The sequence below is a fragment of the Pangasianodon hypophthalmus genome, chromosome 6 (assembly GCF_027358585.1).
Source record: "Pangasianodon hypophthalmus isolate fPanHyp1 chromosome 6, fPanHyp1.pri, whole genome shotgun sequence".
In the NCBI taxonomy this organism is placed as follows: domain Eukaryota; kingdom Metazoa; phylum Chordata; class Actinopteri; order Siluriformes; family Pangasiidae; genus Pangasianodon; species Pangasianodon hypophthalmus.
The window spans coordinates 4367465-4388255 of NC_069715.1; the positions used below are offsets into that span (position 1 = coordinate 4367465).

The following is a 20791-nucleotide window of genomic DNA, read 5'->3' on the forward strand; positions in this document are numbered from 1 at the left end:
CTCTGCAGCTGATGCTCGATCACACCCCCTCTGCCACGAACATAACTTGCGGGGTTGGAGGAGATGAGGGAGGACACAGGTGCATAAGATCAAAGTCAAGTTTATTAGAGCGAATCCAAGAATCATAGACTAAATCCATAGCATGGGTCATATCACAGGCAGATAGGCTCAACAGGGGTACATCAATAATCATAAACATAAGCACAGGCTCAAATCAAAACCAGGAATTCTAGACATGAATGTAAACATAAATGTAAATGGGGAGAACTGGGCAAGAAACAAGGCTTTGAAATGGACCATAACTGAATGAGACTTTGCCCCAAAACCCTGAAACATTAGGGCTTATATAGACAAACTAATCAAGAACAAATACAAAACAAGTAAGATCAATCATGACATATTAGGAAGCTAAACCAATAACAAGACAAGGATGGAAACAAGACATGTAAAACGAAACACACATGGCTATATAAACAATAACATAAAACACGAAAGCCACTCAGCTCACTCTAGAAACCATGACTTGTGCCAAGTGCCGCAGCATCCACTTAGCCCTGTAGCACATGCTGAGAAGGGGTATTTGTAACAAGTGTTTGTTACTGACAGTCTGTGTTTTGCACATAAGTCCAATAATATTTCACTAATCAGGTTCAGACCCAGGAGTCCATTTCTTCCACCCACTCCAAGAAGGCTGGATCGTCCATATGGCTATTTGGTGCATATGCAACAGTTTTATTCTATGAGACTCAATTTTATAGAGGCATCCCTCTTGTCCATGTGGAGCTTGGGACTGGTGAGTGTCCCCACACCCACCTGAGGGCTATCTCCTGTTGGAACTCTGGAACAGGGAAAGACGACTCCTGATGGAGGAGTTTGGTCCTGGAGCCCAGTATTTGAATGTAAAGCTGACTATATACCTATACCTGACTATACCTGCTCCATGGTAAACACAAAAATAAACAAACAAACAAATGTTTTAAAAATCATGGGCCCCAGCTGAAGGTGTATGTATTATTATTATTATTGGTAAACTTTTATTGGTAGCTTGATCATAAAAATTTATCACAGTTCCATTCTGAATTTATGTCCAATTTCTTCATTTCTAAAAGAGATGCCAGCAAACATAATGTAGTGATCAATTAATCAACTGTCCAATTATTCAAAGGTTTGTCTACATATTAAACAATAAAACAACAAAACTGTTTAATTTAAAAATAAATTAGCAATGAAGCATTGCTTGTCTGGGCTGTCAGAAAAGGGTGGAATTTAAAAAGTATTTAGAATTTTTTGCTTAAAATAGCATACATTTGACACATCCTGGTCAGCTTACACATTGTATTTATTTATTTATTTATTTATTTCACATCAGAAACACAAAAAAATATGTTTTTATAATGGATAAGGCAACAATGTTGTTTTAAAATACTAACCACCAGTCACATCAATAGTGTTCTTTTAATAAGAATAATATGTTGTGACAAGCTAAGTGGAAAAAATACCGAATAATCAATTTATGCTGGAAAACATCTATAAAGGGTACCTTAGTATAGGGAAAAACCGAAACAGAAGAGCAAAATGGTCAAAAGGGCCAATGTCTCCAGATACTTTTGAGTTACTTACCTGGGACTTTTACCATAATTTCCTTTTTAGTGTTCTTCTCTGGCTTCAATATGATTATGTAACACTTTGGAAAAAAGATGCAAGATAGCAAACCAAAGCTTGATGCTAAAATGGCAAATATCTCCACAGCTACAGTGAACTTTCCAGGTGAACTGACATAAGCTGGAATAAAAGTGATCCACACTGCACAGAATATGAGCATGCTGAATGTGATGAATTTTGCTTCGTTAAAGTTATCAGGCAATTTTCTAGCCAGGAAAGCCAAAACAAAACATAAAAATGCTAAAATTCCAATATAACCCAGCACAGCCCAGAAACCTATGTTTGAACCCAAATGACATTCCAGAATTACCTTTTCCTTGTAGAGCTTTAGATTTTTGAAGGGGATAGGAGGAGATGTTGTTAACCAAAGGACACAAATAAGGACCTGTATGACAGTAAAGACAAGAACACTGAGCCTTTGTTGTGGCGGCCCAAACCATTTCATGACATTAGTCCCTGGCAGTGTAGCCCTGAAAGCCATTAACACCACTACTGTTTTCCCCAGAACACAGGAGATGCCAAGGACGAAGGTGATCCCAAACGCTGTGTGGCGCAGCATACAGGACCACTCAGAGGGCTGACCAATAAAAGTAAGTGAACAAAGGAAACACAGAGTCAGAGAGAAGAGCAGCAGGAAGCTCAGTTCAGAGTTGTTGGCTTTGACTATTGGGGTATTTTTATATCTAAAGAAAATTATAGTTATTACCATTGTTATAAATGCACCAATAATAGAAACAGCTGTTAGCAAAATTCCCATAGTATCTCCATACGATAGATATTCAATTTCCTTTTGTACACATTTGTCCCTGTGTACATTTGGCCAGTAGTCTTGATAGCAGTTTTCACATGTAATAGCATCTATAGAGTAGGAAAGAAAATAAACAGAAGGAAGGGATGTTAGATACACAGTGGAAATAAAAAAGCACAATACAATACAATATAGAATAATACATTGTGGGGCAGGCCTCCAGCCATACCACATAAAACTCACACTCCTCACACAACTGCCGCCCTGGTGCCAAAAAGACAGTGCCACTTCAGCACCAATGTTTTGGAAGGCAAGATAGCGCATGGCTGCAAGGTGGGGTGGTGAAATAAAGCACGGCTGGTGACTACTGATTACAGCAGCAGCTCTTCACCCTCCGGGAGAAGCCGAAAGAGTATAAAAGGGTGCCGCGAGCGCAGAAAGGTGCACAATTTTTCTCTCCTTAAAAATCCTGACCCATCTCTCTCTCTCCACCTGAGACTGACAACAGAATGGAAGAAACCGCCCTTTATGCACCTCATTGTGAGCCCACAGGGCCGCTACTTCTGGAAAGCCTCCGGCCTCCGCGATGCCGACACATGCCACTGACCCCTCATCTGCCCTTCACCACTCCAAACCCACAGCCCAGAGAAGACCACCAGCCTCACTCCACCTACACCTCCACACCCCCTCACACCACTCTTAGTTAATAAAGAGCCTTTATTTGTTGCACTAATCCTGCCTCTCCTGTGTCTCTGTTCTGCCTGCCTCAGCTGCAAGTTGCTACAACATCCTTTTCAATAAATCTCAGAGTAGAGAAAGGGAATCAAACATCTGTTCCCATATTTAGCAAGTTCTCAGAGGACAAAATCATACATAACTGCTCCAAAATATGGGACCAGATGTTTGATTCCCTGTCTCTAACAGAGACACAAGACAGGCAGGATTAGTGCAACGAATAATTCAATTAATATTGACATGACACTCTATGATGATACTGTCATAAAATGAATATCATTCATAAATGTTGATCCTACCCATCACTGAATGTGGTCTGATAATGCAACTCCCACGTCCTAATATGAGTAATTTTAATCAAAATAACACTTTTCACATGAATATAGGCCATGGAATTTATACTTAAATATCTTAAGCCTTCTAAAATTATTTATTTTGCCAACAGGTAAAAAAAACACTGGATTATGTTTGTTTGTTTATATTGATGGTTTGTGTTTCTACCGGTCATGTTACTGATCTGTCCATCAGCACACTGTATGCAGTCAAAGCAGCAGACAGGCTTTCCTTTCTGTACAGCCTTCCTTGTGCCAGGAGGACAACTCTCACTGCATACAGATACTGGCACCTATGTTCAGGGAAAATGCAATAACAAAACAATAATGATAAAAATAACAGAACAAATGGTCAATAATAATAATAATAATAATAATAATAATAATAATTTTGTTAGCATAAAACATTCAGCAACACATTGTATGTGAAATGCATTTACTGAGACCACAGTGCAATTTATTTTGTCTTTTACTGACCTGTGTGGCATTATTTGCCCACACAATATTGGCCATGTTTATTATTAGATTGTCCTGATCAGGGGAAGAGGAGTCATAAAGTCCGACGGTGATGAATTCAGTTTTCGATTCTGTATTTGCTTGCCAGTTTATAATCTCATATTTTGCAACTGTGTTACCATTTTCATCAAAATAAACTTCTTCACCTTCTTTGGTTTTGAATCGAACCCTTTTGAGGTGTTCTAAAAACTTTAAAACAAAGCAAAATAAAGCAAAGTTTGTAATTCCCTAAAAGGTAAAGTTTTTCCAAATGTTCTGAACAGTTCCTATAACTGGAGGACATTCTAGCTGCTGTTGAATTTGTGCATTATACATGTGCCAAAGCTATGTGAAAATGTTTTTTAAAGGCTGTTACTCACTGTGAGAGGATTAGGCTGCTGCTTTGTAGGACAGGTTTGTTTGCAGCCAAGAAGATTATGTAATGTATGTGCAATGGCATAAACTCCTTTATATACATTGCTGAAAATAGGCATCAGGGACATGTCAGTGAAAATGTTTTCCACCTCAGATAATTTCTCTTCTCCTGTGCACACTGGTACGTCATCTGAATCATTTTGAACTGTATATTTACACTTAAAAAGAGTTTCCCATAACTGAATAAAAATGGCATTGCCTGAAGATTTCAGTGACTTTATATCTAGAATGAAGTCCTTTAGACCTGCTACTGTTGTTTTGGGGATGGCTAGCCCAATAGCTCCTTGCAGCATGTTATACTTATCTAATGTGACGAGTTCTGAATCAAAGATCCAGGCCTCTGTTCCCACCCACTGGTATCCAGTAATATTGTGTTCAAAAAATACATGCAGCAAAATTTCCAGATCCCAGGTGTCAAGGAATCCCACTATCACTCTTGAAGTGGATCTTTTAATTTGCTCAGCAATTCTTATCACTTTTTCTTGTGAGTATGTTCTAAAAAATGGAAGAGAATATTCTATGCATACACCCAACTGTTGTGCCGATTCAGTAAATGCAGCCATCCCGCTGTTACCATAGTCATCATCTCTTCGTATTGCTCCCACCCATGTCCAGCCAAAGTGCTTGACCATCTCTGCAAGTGCTTTGCTCTGATAGTAATCACTGGGAATAGTGCGCAGAAATGAGGGATATTTCCTTTTGTCACTAAGACACTCACAGGTGGCATAGTGACTGATCTAAAAGAAATAACATGGAACAGTACGTAACATTATATGTGACTAATCCAGTGACACTTCTAGAATCTTTTATTTCTAATTGACCCCACTTAAAAATTTGCATAAATTCTTACTAAGGGAATGCTGAAAGGTCCTATAATTTTTGCTATAGCCATAGACACTGATGAGAAGGCTTCTCCTATTATGGCTTGCACCTGGGCTGGCTTTGTGCAGGGCTCATCTGAGGCTGTTACATTTCCATTCATAAGTGCCATGGCCATTCTAATGCCCATTGCTTCAGAACTACATGTGTCATAGATCTTGTACCCCAATGACACTCCAGGCAGTAAAGATGTATTGTTGTTGATTTCCTCTATTGCAAAGATCAAGGACTGTGCAGACTGCAAAGCTGTGAAATCAAGACTTTCAAAAAATTCAGAGAGATAGGCTCTCTTATGTTAATCATGTAACATATGTATTACATAAAACAGTTTAAACAATGTCTTAAATGCTCCTTTTTATGCTGCTTACCTCATGCACTTCAGTGGAGGTGGCATGACCAAATAGGATAAATCTGTGATCTCCCATTTGCTGTGTAATGGGAGAATGCCTCCAATTATGATATCACCATCCTTCAAAAGTTGTGGGTTTGCAGTGGGTCTTCTTAAGGTACAAGCTGTTCCATTAGCTCTTGAAAAATTAACAATAGTCATTACAACATGCAAAAGGGTGAAAATGGACCCCATCTACCTAACCAGCTAAAGAATAGATATAACAGAGTACAGCATTTGTGGCTAGTCTGGATTAACTGACTGAATAATAAGGATTTGTCATATTTATAGAGACAGAAAGACCAATCCACAATGGTTATGCATATGGATTGCAGTCATAGGAGGTGTAACTTTCACATATGATCAGCACTAATTTTCAGAATGGAGTATTTTTCTCTAGCTTTTTATTTCTGTATCATGGTGGCTTTCTAGTTCCTTTTGTGGTTTATGCATATCACATTATAATATTATATAAAACATTTAATAGAAAACATATCTTGGGCATATGTGCACATAGTTTTAATCAAAATGCCAACCAATCAGTCTCATAGAGGACAACACTCAAATGTAGCTAATCTTTTTTTTTTCTTTTCTTTTTACAAGTGGAAATTACTGCGTAATGCCAAAACAAAGACCTTTGTTTGGTCACTGCATATTAATGTCTGTATACATTTGAACCTCTATTCTGCAATGGCCTGGACATGTATTTTCTATCCCCTGGCCCACCCATTTTAGTCTTGCAGGCATCATTTGAACTTGCCAGGCCTAATACTAACCTGAGTCAAACATTTATAAAGTTATTAAGGGAGCATTCTATAGTAGCACCTGATGTCACATTTGGCATTCGCTAGCTAACAGTCAGGTTTTCTTTGGTGGCTGTGATTTGGTCACCATGAATCAGTGGCCACAATGGAGTCTGATGGTGCTAATAGTGTGTGTAAAGTCCAAGTCCTTTATATGCAATATTTTGTGATCAAAAACATTATATATTGTTCAAAGAAGAAACACTTCATTGATGACAAGTGTATGAAATTACTTTTGAATATGCCGGACCTTTCATAATCCAGAGAGGGGCTGGGAAGCAGTACCTTGACTGCTTCACATCTAACAGGGGGGCAGGTCAGTGGCCGATTATATTTTTGGTGCACCCTGGCCGCAAAAAGGGGCTGATACTCAGAGGTGTTCATAGAAATGTTCGAGCAGGGTCTCAGTGAACAATGACCTCGCTACCCAAGACCCGCCAACCACCCTAGAGGCCCTCTACAAATTGGACTTCTGGGTTGGTAACCACCTCACAGAAAGAGAGTGGACCCAGAACCTGGGCTCTTGGAACATTCCACAATCCCAACCCCCTGTCCGTCCGTCATCATAACACCCAGCCACTCGCACTGCGAGTTTGTGAGTCATGTGGAGATGGTTGTGTTGTATCTCACCCAAACCTCCCAATTACGATTGATATTTGGATTTCCCTGGGTGGCACAGCACAACCCTCAAATTGATTGGTCCATCTGCTCCATGGTTGCTTGGGGCCCACAGTGTGGAGGTATTATTAAGCAGGCAGTACTCTGTATCACACGAAGGGTCGCTTGGACCCCCATCTGATCAAGATCTCTCAGGGGTCCCGAGGGAATATTGGGGCCTTCAGGAGGTCTTCAAAAGGCCCAGGTCCTGCCCCTACATAGGGCATATGATTGCACCACCAATCTCCTCCTCGCTGTTTGCCCTGTCTCCTCCTGCTGTGGAGGTTGCTATGGAGGAGTACATTCAAGGCATCTTAGCCATGGGTTTCATCTGCCCATCCACCTCCCCACTGGGGATAGGGTTCTGCTTTGTGGGGAAGAAAGAGGGGAAGCTCTGCCCCCGCATAGACTATTTGAGTCTCAATGCCATAACTATTAAGGACTGCCACCCCCTGCCATAAGACCACTGCATTTGAGGTGCTGCAACAGGTGTTAATTTTGACCAAGCTGGACTTGCACAGTGCCTACAATCTGATACTGCTAAGGTAGGATTCTGCCTTTTGTGTACCATCTACTTGACTCCACTAGATCTAGATTCAGAATCAGCTTTATTGGCCAAGTATGCCTGAGCATACACAGAATTTGTTACCAGTATTAGTGATCCTACAGTGCACACTTATACACTTATACAAACAAAAACCAGACATAGAGTAATACTAAAACCTAGTGACAGCTACCATATGACAGTTTACAGTGCATAAATAAAATAATCAAATGACCACTGACACAGAACACAGTGCAAACATAAGATATTCTTAAAAACCACTCACAAAGAGCAGTTAACACACTGGCACATGACAGTAAAGTGATATTACACTGCAGTGATTGTCCAGTTTTGTTAGAAAACAGTATATATATTGCACAGTAACTAAATATATTGCACATGATATTGGTATTGCACATGGTTAAAAAGGGAATGAATTGACATTTATGGGAGGGTGCTTATAATCTGTGTAGCTGCCGGGAAAAACAATCCTGGTACCTGGACGTCCTTGTGCTGATTAGTCTGTAGCGCCTGCCAGAGGGTAGGAGTTTGAACAGGCTATGTGCAAGGTGTGAGGGGTCCTTTATAATTCTCTCAGCCCATTTCCTGACACAGGAAGTGTACAGTCATGAAGGGAGGGCAGGTTGGTCCTGATGATGTGCTCTGCTGACATTACTACCCTTTGAAGTCTGTGTTTCTACTGTTGGGTAGCAGAGCTGAACCAGACAGTGACTGATGAGCACAGTATGGACTAAATGGTAGCTTTGTAACAATTGGCACAACAACTGCTTGGGCAGGTAAAGCTTTCTCAGCTGGTGGAGAAAGTATATCCTCTGCTGTTATTTCTTGGTGATGGTGGTAATGTTCCTCTCCCACTTCAAGTCACTGCAGATGGCAGTGCCAAGGAACTTGAAGGAATTTGAAGGAATCATCTCCACTGTCTTGACAATGTTTAGCTCCAGGGTATTTCAGTCTCCCTTAAGGTGTGAATTGTGGGCAGGGCTTACTAAGATATATGGAAGGGGTATCCAGTTCATTATTCAGTGTTCTTTAAGTCTTTAATTTTAATTTATTCTTAAATTCTTTATAAATTAATCTTTAATTTATTCTTTACTGGTAAGGTCAGATTCTGACTTTTATGTACTATCTACTTGACTCTGTTTGATCTAGATTCATGCCACTACTATTGTTGATTCTGTAGTCTTGCTTGGAAATGTCTGTTGGTCTATGCTAATTATTATTAACTGAAACTACTCTTGAGAGATCTCTCAAGAGAACTACTCTTAAGAGCTCTCTCAGGAGTAGTTTCAGTCTTCCTTATTGTGTGAGTTGTGGGTAGGGCTTACTAAGATATATTGAAAGTGTATCCACTATGAGTCTGTAGTTGTCAGAAGCACATTCTGCAGTTAGAACAGTTAGAAGCATAAATTTAGTTAGAAAGTGTTAAGTTTGATAGCTTTTGTTACCTCTTCTTGTTCAGTTAGATAGTGTTACCAGTTCCCTCTCAGCCCTACTTAAATTCACTGACCTCACTCCAGCCTGGGCTGTAGACATGTGCCTCAAACTATCTCTGTTGTCACACCTCACAGACGCAGAAGCTCTCATCCACAAACCAGAGAATTTCACAATGAGAAGTCACTACCAAACACTTGAATGTGCTCAAGTAAATATTTTATTCAATCAGTTGCTCACAAGCCTGGGTAGCCACTATTACCTTACCAACCATACCTTACCTCAGAGTGCTACGATGGTTGAGACAGAAGATTGGAGTATATATGGTTATGAATGAATAATTCACAAATTATTCATTTGATATTCATTATTCATTTCAGTTATTTTATTCATTTAGTAAAGAACAAGGAAATCAACATCCTATTGGATGACAGAGCACACTGATTATCATATTGTCCTATTATCATATTTTAACCTTCTGTCTGCCACACCATCATCTTCTTCACATCACCTATCCCCATCTTACCTCATCCATTTCAGTTATCTATTTCAGTTATCTTTTTCTTGCCCTTGCCTGACTGGGCCTGTCTGGGCCTGTCTGGGTTATTTATCCATACAGAGAAGTACTGTCTTGATGGACAACTCCCTAAGATCATAAATTTCTTTTCCCCTTTTTCTTAAGACAGTCTGTTCTATCTCAGATCTGAACTGCTCTGTTCATAGATAGTATATTAGTAATCTTAATCTTGTCTATACCCTCCACACACAAGGGAGGAAATGTCCTGGACTTCAGTCCCCCCTCTCCAGGTACAGACATCAATGCTACTCCATTCCACATATCCAATCATCACTATTTTCCTTCACCATCACCCTCCCTATCCTGCCTTAAATAACCTATCAATATCTCTCTTCCACTTGCCAAAACCTCCACTCTATCTCCCCTTCTCTATAGCTTCCTGCACTCTATCATCCCTTCCAGACCCTGATATTTTTCCTCCCTACCATTGTGGTTAGCCACAGATAATTTCCTCTCCTCACTTTCCTTATCCATGGCTGCCTTCTGCCTTCTATCTTTTAAACCCAGGAAGATTTCTTGCCCTATTTCTTGGCTATTGGATGTGTTGCGCAGCAATCAGAGAGAATTAAGAACAGCTGAGAGAAAGTGGAAGAAATCACAACTCCCTCAGATCTTGTCGCTTACCACACTCTCCTGCCCAAATTCTCATCTGAAGTGTTCTGCTAAGACTGCCTTCTATGAGGAAAACCTGGAAACCTCTGCACAGGATCCTCTCAAGCTCCACAACATCTTTTCTTCATTTCATAACCTGCCAGCCCCTCCTGCTCCATCCTCACATTTTATGATCGGAAGATTGAAAAAATCTGCCAGAACTTCACTCCTATCCCAACTCCTACACTACACATTCAGGATTCTTCTTCTCTTTCGCTGACACACTTTTCCTTACCTAGCAACAGAAGAGATCCTACAATTTATGTTGCCTTGCAATCCTATCATCTGGTGACTGGATCCAATCCCTTCCACAATGTTCCAGACCATCTCACAAGACCTCCTCACCTTCATCAGTACTATCATTAATGGCTCTATAACATCTGGTCATGTACCAACTGCATTCAAGAAAGCAAGGGTTATTCCCATCCTGAAGAAACCCACTCTGGTTCCCTCAGACATCAGCAAATACCAACCAATATCACTTCTCTCTTTTCTTTGTGAAATTCACGAACACACCGTCTATAATCCATTGTAGACCATCTCTCACAGAATGACCTCCAAGATCCTAACCAGTCTGGCTTCAAAGCAGCACATTCCACAGAAACTGCCCTTGTGGAAACCACTGAGAAGCTCCATGCCACTAGATCAGCCTAAGTCCTCTCTACCTTTCACCATCATTTAACAGTCAAGCACAAGACTCTCTTGTCCATTCTCATGAGTCTTGAAATTCATGGCACAGCATGGCAATGGTTTGCTTCCTACCTGGAGTGTTGGTCATGTAAGGTGACATGGAGTGGATCCATATCTGCTCCACACAGACTCTCCACTGGTGTTCCACAAGGCTCAGTACTTGGTACTTGTCTGTTCTCCCTCTATACTCTATCTCTTGGTGAGGCCATATCCTCACATGGGGTTTTCATACCACTGCTGTGCAGATGACACTCAACTCATCCCCTTTTTCCTTCACTCAGACACTCATGTTTCGGCTCAGATCTCAGCATGTCTGGCAGACATCTCTTCATGGATGGCAGCTCATCAGCTGAAACTTAATCCCAGGAAAACTCAACTACTGTTCATGCCAGCTGATTCATGCCAGCTGATGGAAAAACACATAGACCACCAGATGAATTCTCCAATTGTTGTTGGAGAATCACCTGTATGTCTGAGTTCTAAGTCTGAGTTCTATGTCTCTTGTTCCATGCCCTTCTTGGGATTCATCATCTCCAAGGGGACACTGACACAAGATCAAAACAGTCCAGGACTGGCCCTGCCCCACCTCATTCAGACTGGTCCAGCACTTCCTGGAGTTTGCCAACTTCTTCCGGAGGTTTGTCTGAAAATTCAGTGCAGTTGTGGCCCCTCTAATCACACTGACCTGGAAGACTCCAGGATGTTTTCATTGGACCTCTGAGGCTCAGGAGGTATTTGAGGAGCTCAAGAGGAGGCTAACAACGTTCCCAGTCCTCCAATTGCCCGATCCCAAGGAACCATTTGTCATAGAACTTGATGCCTCTGACGTAGGTGTGGGAGCACTACTCTCGCAGCCATCGGGTCCTTATCGCAAGCTCCACCCCTGTGCATTCTATTCACACAGGCTTACCCTGGCGGAACAAAATTATGATATTGAAGCTGGCCATGGTAAAAGGTAGGCATTGGCTAGAGGGGTCTAAGCACCCATTCATACAGACCAGGTTCAAAGTAAGTCTGATGCCCTGTCCTGCCAATGGGTTCTCTCAGATTCAGATCTGGAGCCTAGCCTATAATCCCAGCTCCACTCCACTAGGTTCTAGAGACTGCCATCAGAGAAGCCTTACAGCAGGAGCATGAACCAGAAGGCGGTCTCCTGGGAAAACTATATGCTCCCATCACACCACGCCATCATGTCTTGGAGTGGTGGCATGCATCCCCATTCTCCAGACACCCAGGAGTTACCAGGACCCTTGAGTTTCTTATTTGGCACTTTTGGTGGCTGAATAATGAGGAGGACATCCAGGTTTTTATTGCGGCTTGTCAGGTGTGCACCCAGAATAAGCGTGCCTGCACTAAACCTGTGGGCCTTCTCCATCCCCTCCCTATCCCCAACCTGCCATGGTCCTGCATGTCCCTGGACTTTGTTACAAGTCTTCCTGGGTCCTGGGGCAATACGGTCACTCTTGTTCTTGTCAACAAATTCTCTAAGGCCTGCAAATTTGCAGCCCTATCCAACATCCTTTCTGCCAAGGAGATGACAGAGCTATTAATGCAACATGCTGTCCATGTGCACAGGATGCCTGGCAATCTAGTGTCTGACCAGGTGCCCCAATTCACTAGCCATTATAGGAAGGCCTTCTGCCAGCTCATGGTGGCCCCTGTAAGCTTTTCCTCTGGCTTCCACCACCAATAAAGTGGTCAGACAAAGAGGGTCAATCAAAACCTAGGCCATACTTTTTACTGCCTTGCTTCCAGCAATCCATCCTCATGGGCGAAGCCCCTGGCATGGGTGGAATATGCCCATAACATCCTCTGGCATTCATCATTGGACATGTTGCCATTTGAGTGCCATTTCGGGTTCCCTCCACCCATATTTCTCAAACAAGTGCATGAAGTTGGGATGCTGGCAGCTGAGCAGATCTTCCTATATTGCCAGAGATTATGGCAGAAGGCCTGTGCATCCATAAGGGCTACATCTCTGGAATGTAATAGAGTTGCTGACCTTAATAAGTGGGGAAGTCCCACCTTCTGCCAAGGTCACTGAGTCTGGTTGTCCACCAAAGACTTCCTGCTACACATGGAATTGTGTAAACTGCTTCCGCACTATGTGGGGCCATTTAAGATCCACCGGCACATAAATCTGGTCACTTATATGCTGTGCTTGCTCCATCTATGTGCATCCACCACATATTCCATGTGTCACACTTTAAACTGTTTCTGTGCAGCCAGATGGCACCCCATCCCAATCACCCCCTCCACATCTTATCGAGCCATGGCCTATACAGTCTGGTGACTCCTCAACTCCTGATAGGTCAGAGGTAGGTCCCAGTACTATCCATTAGCACCCAGATGAGGATGGGTTCCCTTTTGAGTCTGGGGGGCTGTCCCTAGCAGGGGGCACTGTAAGAGGCTGTGCTACACCACAAGCAGCCAGCAAAGGGCAGCAGCAGCACACAGTGGGAGTGGCTGTTCTGGAAAACTCAGTTGCCCAGAATCCTCCAGGCTGATTAACCTGGATTTCCTGCACCTACCAGGCAGGATATTTAAGGCCAGCCTATGATGCTGTTCTTCATCAGACCTTTGTAGAGGGATGACCAGTATGGTATGTCAGGTTTTTTTTTAGATTAAACTAAGAAGAAAAAGAAATATAAGAATCAAAAAGAGAAATAGGAGAAACTGAAAAGAAAAAAAAGAAAGAAAGAAGAAGAAAGAACGAATGTTAGAATTAAAGATGTAAGACAGAATTGGAAAGAAGAGAAAACTAAAAGATTTAAAAAATATATGTTTTGGAAGTCTATTCCCTGTTTTAATAAAGAAGAGTTCTTTGTGTGAATACACAATTTTGGTGTCTCCTTTGTTTGTTTTTTCCTCCTATTCCACCCAATGATAAGGGATAGAGCACACTCCTCAAAACATGGAGCTCCCCAGTTTAAGCCCTGTTTGAGGCAGCATAGTCAGTGTGAACTTATCAAACTCATACTCTTCCTGTAACCTTATTATTCACTTCTATAAATTCTGTTTGCCCATTCACTTATCGGCAAGAAGGGGTTTTTATTCTGTGATTGGGTCCACAACTAATTGTCCCATTACACAGGAATGCTGGACTCAGCCACAACATCACTCTGGAATCATCCAGTCAACAGGGCATGCAAGGCAAGGTTAACACTAAGTCATGCACTTCTCCCACCCGTTTGCTGAGGTGATCATCAGGCTATCTTCAATGATGCCCATTTAAGAATAGCATCCTTTATGGGTTAATATGGAGAGGTCTACTTTAAGTATTCCAATACGTTCTTGTAGGCAAGTTAAGAAAAAGGGAAAGAAGTGACGTGGCATTAAGTTATTTATAGCAAATACTATGACACTGTCACTTTGTGACTTTGTTTAAGGCCTCTGCATGTATCTGCATACACATAAGAGGATAACAAAGTGTTAAATACTGCCCCTGATGGTTAGAAGGGGTGAAACAGAACAGAAGAATGTCAACACATATTAAGCAAGAGAAAAGTTGCCACCCCCATATTTAGAAATACGTTTTGCTTAATGTATAATATATTTTGAAATCTAAAATAAGCTACAGTTAGTAGTTTTTTTTTTCTTGCCCTCTTATTTGGTACTGTCTATATCTCCCTCCATGGTCTTTGATTTCCAAATCAGCTTGTGTTACTAGCTGTAGATTTTACACTTGGCCATAATTCAGTGCTGATACAAGAGATATGGGTTTTTATATACATTTGTTTTGTACCCTGGGATTCTGCATATATTCATAATTCACAAGTTTAAATGTATTAAAAATTCATTCATTCATTCATTCATTCATTTATTCATTCAATCAATCTTTTTATGTTAATGGTGCTTGTGCTACATACTTCACAGTATGGGAATTTGTTGGAAAATGATACAAAAGAAACATTTTAAAATGGAATATTATCATTATTAAGGTGGATGCCCTATATCAATGAGCCATTATTACGTGAATAAAAGGTACAGAACAGATCTTAATGTTAAAATATCCAGTGTGTTCAGTTATAGTTACCTAGTTATATGCTTTACATGCCATATTAATGAATAACATTTGGACTGTTAGCTTACTTAACTGGTATTTTCCCCATAATTTGCTTTTTAGTGTTTTTCTCTGGCTTCAGTATAATTATGTAACATTTTGGAAGAAAGATACAGAATAACAAACCAAAGCTTGATGCCAAAATGGCAAATATTTCCACAGCTACAGTAAATTTCCCAGGTGAACTGACATAAGCTGGAATAAAAGTGATCCAAACTGCACAGAATATGAGCATGCTAAACGTAATGAATTTAGCTTCATTAAAATTATCAGGCAACTTCCGAGCCAGAAAAGCCAAAACAAAACATAAAAGAGCCAAAAGTCCTATATAACCCAGCACAGCCCAGAATCCTATGGTTGAGCCCAAATGACATTCCAGAATTATCTTTTCCTTGTAGTGATTTAGGTTTTTGAAGGGGAAAGGAGGAGATATTGTGAGCCAAAGGACACAAATTAGCACCTGTATGAGAGTGAAGGCAAGTACACTAAGTCTCTGTTGTGGAGGCCCAAACCATTTCATGGCATTACTGCCTGGAAGTGTAGCTCTGAAGGCCATTAACACCACTATTGTTTTTCCCAGAACACAGGAAATGCAGAGGACAAAAGTGATCCCAAATGCTGTGTGGCGCAGCATACAAGACCACTCAGAGGGACGTCCAATGAAAGTAAGTGAACAAAGGAAACATAGAGCCAGTGCAAAGAGCAGCAGGAAGCTGAGCTCAGAGTTGTTGGCTTTGACTATTGGAGTGTTTTTATATTTAAGAAATATGATTGCTATTACCATTGTCATAAATGCACCGACAACAGAAATAACTGTGAGCAATATTCCCATAGTTTCCTCATATGATAGATATTCAATTTCTTTCTTGACACATTCGTCCTTCTGTGGATTTGACCAGTAATCTTGCTGACATTGTATACATTCAATAGAATCTGTAATAGAGAAATAAAAAAGAGTAACACAAAGCAAGATTAGATATGCTTGGGGAATAATAAGTAGAATTCAATACTTGTGACAGGTTAATAAAGCTGTGTTGCTGTCTTAAGATTAATCTCTAGTTAATCATCTCTTTAAACCTCTAGATATTAAATAGTGTAGGCTTAGTGTACTTTAAATAGTGTCCACTCCCATTCAAATCACTGTTTCTCTCACCTGTCATTATTTACTAAGCACTCTTTTTTTTTTCAATAAAATTCACCATGTTCATTTAAATGACATAAAACTAAAATTTAAAAGGTATTTTAAATTTTGTTTGCTATTTTAAGTGTTTTGGAAAGAACAAGAATTTGTTAATTTGTATATATTCCAATTCATAAAAGAAATTTGCATAGCTCAAGCATCCTACTAAAAGAATTTTATGTGCATACGCACAAAAAAATTAATTTATTAATTAAATTGACTGCTGCAAGCTTTGTAATGTAACTGTCCCAACATGTAGGTATTTTTGTACCTGTCATATTACTAATCTCTCCTGCAGCACATGGTATGCAGTCAAAGCAGCAGATAGGCTTTCCTTTTTGCACAGCTTTCCTTGTTCTAGGTGGGCAGCTCTCGCTGCATACAGATTGTGGTACCTAGGACCAAGGCAAAAATGTATTTTTTTATTATATAATATTGTATAAATATTAAAAGAATGATAGAAAATAAAAATAAAATACATCTCCCCTCCCCCATAACATGTTCACACATTTTCCCGTATACTCACTTTATCAGTATTTTTTGCCCAAACAATAGAGGTCACGTTTACAGATAAACGACTCTGACCAGGAAAAGAGGAGTCATAAAATCCAACAGTAACAAATTTATGCAGGTGTTCTTTATTTGTTTGCCAGTTTATTATTTCATATTTTCCTGCAGGGTCACCATTTTTATCAAAATAAACACTTTCACCATCTTTGGTCTTGAAATGCACCTTTTTGATATGCTCAAGAAACTAAAAAAATAACAATAATTTAAATAAAACAAAGTTCATGTGTTAATAAAAATTATATACATTTATATGTATTATATATATTTAAAAGTTCTCTACAGTAAAGAATACTGCACTCTCCATAAAGTGCATTATGACCTCTTTCAATTCAGCATGTGTGTGCCAGAGCTAGCGTAAGTGCAAAAACAGTGCCTTAGCACCACTTTTAACTCACAGTGAGAGGATCAGCTTGCTTCTTTGTAGGACAAGTTTGTTTGCAGCCAAGAAGGTCATGTAGGGTATGGCCAATGGCATAAACACCTTTATACACGTTACTGATAATGGGCATCATGGACATATCAGTGAAGGTGTTTTCCACTTCGGACAGATTTTCTTCTCCAGTGCACATTGGTAAGTCCCCCGAATCATTCTGCATTGTATATTTACAATTAAACAGAGCTTCCCAAAATTTTTTAAAAATACCACTGCCTACAGATTTCAGTGGTTTTATATCTAGAATGAAGTCCTCTAGACCAGTTACTGTTGTTTTGGAAATAGCAAGCCCTATGGCTCCTTGCAGTATATTTTGCTTATCCAGTGTGGCCACTACTGGATCACCGATCCAACTTTCAGTTCCCACCCATTGGTATCCAGTGATGTTGTGTTCAGTAAATACATGTACCAAAATCTCCCAATCCCAGTGAGCAAGAAATCCTACTATCACTCGAGAAGTGGAGCTTTTGATTTGCTCTATGATTCTCAGCACTCTTTCTTGTGAGTAGGTTCTAAAAAATGGAAGGGAATATTCTAAGCATATGCCCAACTGTTCTGCAACTTTAGTAAATGTAGCCATCCCATTGTTACCATAGTCATCATCTCTTCTTATTGCTCCCACCCAGGTCCAGCCAAAGTGTTTGACCATCTCTGCCAGGGCCCGGGATTGGTGGTAATCACTGGGAACAGTGCGCAGAAATGAGGGATATTTCTTTTTGTCACTGAGACACTCACAGGTGGCAGAGTGACTGATCTAAAATTATAATATCACAGGCCACTCAGACATTATGTTCATTAATTTTGCACAATACAATGCGCCAAATGTGAGCTGTAACAATGCCCTATCTGCTGTAACTTTTCTTTAATTTCTAAAGTCGTGTTGTAATATTCATATTATTGATAAAATGGCATATATTCTTACTATGGGCATGTTGAAAGGTCCAATACTCTTTGCTATAACTGTGGACACCGATGAGTATGCCTCGCCTATTATGGCTTGCACCTGGGCTGGCTTTGTGCAGACCTGATGTGCAACCGAGTTCTCGTTTCCATTAATAAGTGTCATTGCCATTTTAACTCCCATTGCTGAAGAACTACAGGTGTCATAGATCTTGTAGCCCAGTGAGACTCCAGGAAGTAAAGAGGAACTGTTGTTAATCTCTTCTACTGCAAAGATCAAGGACTGTGTGTATTGAAAGGCTCTGAAATCTAAGCTGATAAAAAAATCAGACAGAGCAGCAAATCTATTATTTTAGTATAAAATAACAGCATCATAATCATTTATCATAATTTATCATAGTAAATATTCAATAAAATGACATAAATGATCCTTTATCAATAATGCTTACCTTGAGCACTTTATTGGAGGTGGCATGACAGAATAGGATGAGTCTGTGAACTCCCAACTACTATAAAATGGAAAAATTCCTCCAACTATGATATCACCATTTTTCCAAAAATGTGGGTATGAAAGCTCTCCTCTCAGGCTACAAGTAGTTTCATTAGCTCTCGAAAAATTGATGATGGCTATTAGCATATGCAAGACAGTAAATATTGACTCCATCTACCTATACTGCTCTAGAGTACAGATGATTAATAAGAGCACATATGTGTGGTCTAACCTGTTAGATAGTTGAACAGGAATGATTTAATGGTATTTATACAAATGGATTGCAAATCCTCTATGGTATAGTTACACACATGAGCCACAATCAAAGGAGGTGTGATGTTTTCTAAAATACATTCCCCCTGCACAACTTACATACCATGAATATCATGTTTTTACCATTTTCTAATACAAATTTCTTAAAAAGAAAAAAAAACAGTACTGAAATCTGGTGATTGTGTTCTTAGTAATGCTCAATCTTTCCATATCCTTTGTTAACCATAATATATTTGCTTTACAAATATAGTACAGTCTCACCGCATGCATTTGCTTTTGACACTGGTATTCTACATACATTGGCTAATTCAGATGTTTAAAGTTTTTAAAAATCTATTAATTAATTCATTCATTCATTCAATCTTTTTTATGTTAATGGTGCTTTTGCTATACCCAACACTCCACAAAAAGATACCAGAGACACATTTTAAAATGGAATATTATCATTATTAAGGTGAATGTCCTATTTCAAAATGTCCTATTTCTTAAGTGTGGGAGAAAACAAAGTACTAAATACATTATTAGGTGAGTAAATGTATAGAACAGATCATAATGTTAAAATGGCCAGTGTGTTAAGTTCTGGTTACATTGTTATTTGCTTTATACAGAGACATATTAATTAATAATATTTGAACTGTTATCTTACTTAATCTGTATTTTTCCCCACAATTTACTGATTAGTGTTCTTTAAAGTAGCTTCATTAAAATAAAAAATACCTAGGGATTTCATATGTCAGTTAAATATATATATATATATATATATATATATATATATATATATATATATATATATATATATATATATATATATATATACTTTAAAAGTTCTCTACAGTAAAGAATACTGCACCTTCTATGAAGTGCATTATGTCTAGTTCTTTCAGTATAGCTTGTGTGTGCCAAGACCAGCCTATGTGCAAAAATGGTCCCTTAGCACCACTTTTAACTTGAAGTGAGAGGATCAGTTTGCTTCTTCTTAGGACAAGTTTGTTTGCAGCCAAAAAGGTCATGTAGTGTATGGCCAATGGCATAAACACCTTTATACACGTTACTGATAATGGGCATCATGGACATATCAGTGAAGGTGTTTTCCACTTCAGACAGATTTTCTTCTCCAAAGTCCCCTGAATCATTCTGAATTGTATATTTACAATTAAACAGAGCTTCCCAAATTTTTAGATCTTGTGTTAGTAAATACATGCACCAAAATCACCTAATCCCAGTGAGCAAGAAATTCCCCTATCTCTTGAGAAGTGGATCTTCTCTTAGGCTTCTACAGATATAACATTTATACCTCTTATTATACTGTGAATAATTGGTTTGAGCCACTTATCCCAATTCCGACCATCCTCAAATATGAACTAATAAGTCATAACTTTAGGAGTTTGATTAAACTGTTGGACCAGCCCATCCTTTGGAGATGGAAAATGCTTGTATGAATCGATTTAATCCAGAATCCTACATACAACAGACAAAGGCAACACTGATATCTGGACGCAGACAATGACAACCATTATTGTCAGCTATGCATGTGAGAATTTGGCCATGTTGAAAGAGGAAACACCTAGAAAGCTTACACGATAAATGGCAGTGCCACCAAAATACATCAGCTGCAACAGGAGCTATGGGCCCTAAAGCAGCAGTACATGCCAGCAAGTGAGGAAGAACGAAGCCACTAGCAAAGCTGTGGAACATCCTAAGGAGGAAGCTCATGAGCAGAGAGGCACAGGAGACAAGGGAAGGCAAGAGATAAGAAGCGGGTATCATTCATTGCCAACCCAGTGTAGGGAAAATTTAGCTCATTTAAATTAAGCTGACGTATTAGCTCATTAGA

General features: G+C 39.6%; 2 protein-coding genes across 2 annotated transcripts; both read right to left on the reverse strand.

The window, feature by feature from the left end:
- Positions 1 to 585: 585 nt before the first annotated feature.
- On the reverse strand, positions 586 to 5869 carry LOC113534733 (extracellular calcium-sensing receptor-like). Its single transcript, XM_053235015.1, has 6 exons — positions 5655 to 5869; positions 5258 to 5546; positions 4353 to 5144; positions 3955 to 4182; positions 3647 to 3770; positions 586 to 2520 (listed from the first exon to the last, which is right to left on the reverse strand). The coding sequence occupies exons 1-6, from the start codon at positions 5867 to 5869 to the stop codon at positions 1613 to 1615; spliced, it is 2556 nt and encodes an 851-aa protein (XP_053090990.1). The 3' UTR covers positions 586 to 1612.
- An 8790-nt stretch (positions 5870 to 14659) lies between these two features.
- LOC117597527 (extracellular calcium-sensing receptor-like) lies at positions 14660 to 18858 on the reverse strand. Its single transcript, XM_034305024.2, has 6 exons — positions 18644 to 18858; positions 18217 to 18508; positions 17257 to 18048; positions 16818 to 17045; positions 16563 to 16686; positions 14660 to 16044 (listed from the first exon to the last, which is right to left on the reverse strand). Exons 1-6 carry the CDS (start codon positions 18856 to 18858, stop codon positions 15137 to 15139), a joined length of 2559 nt encoding a protein of 852 aa, XP_034160915.1. The 3' UTR covers positions 14660 to 15136.
- Positions 18859 to 20791: the final 1933 nt, after the last annotated feature.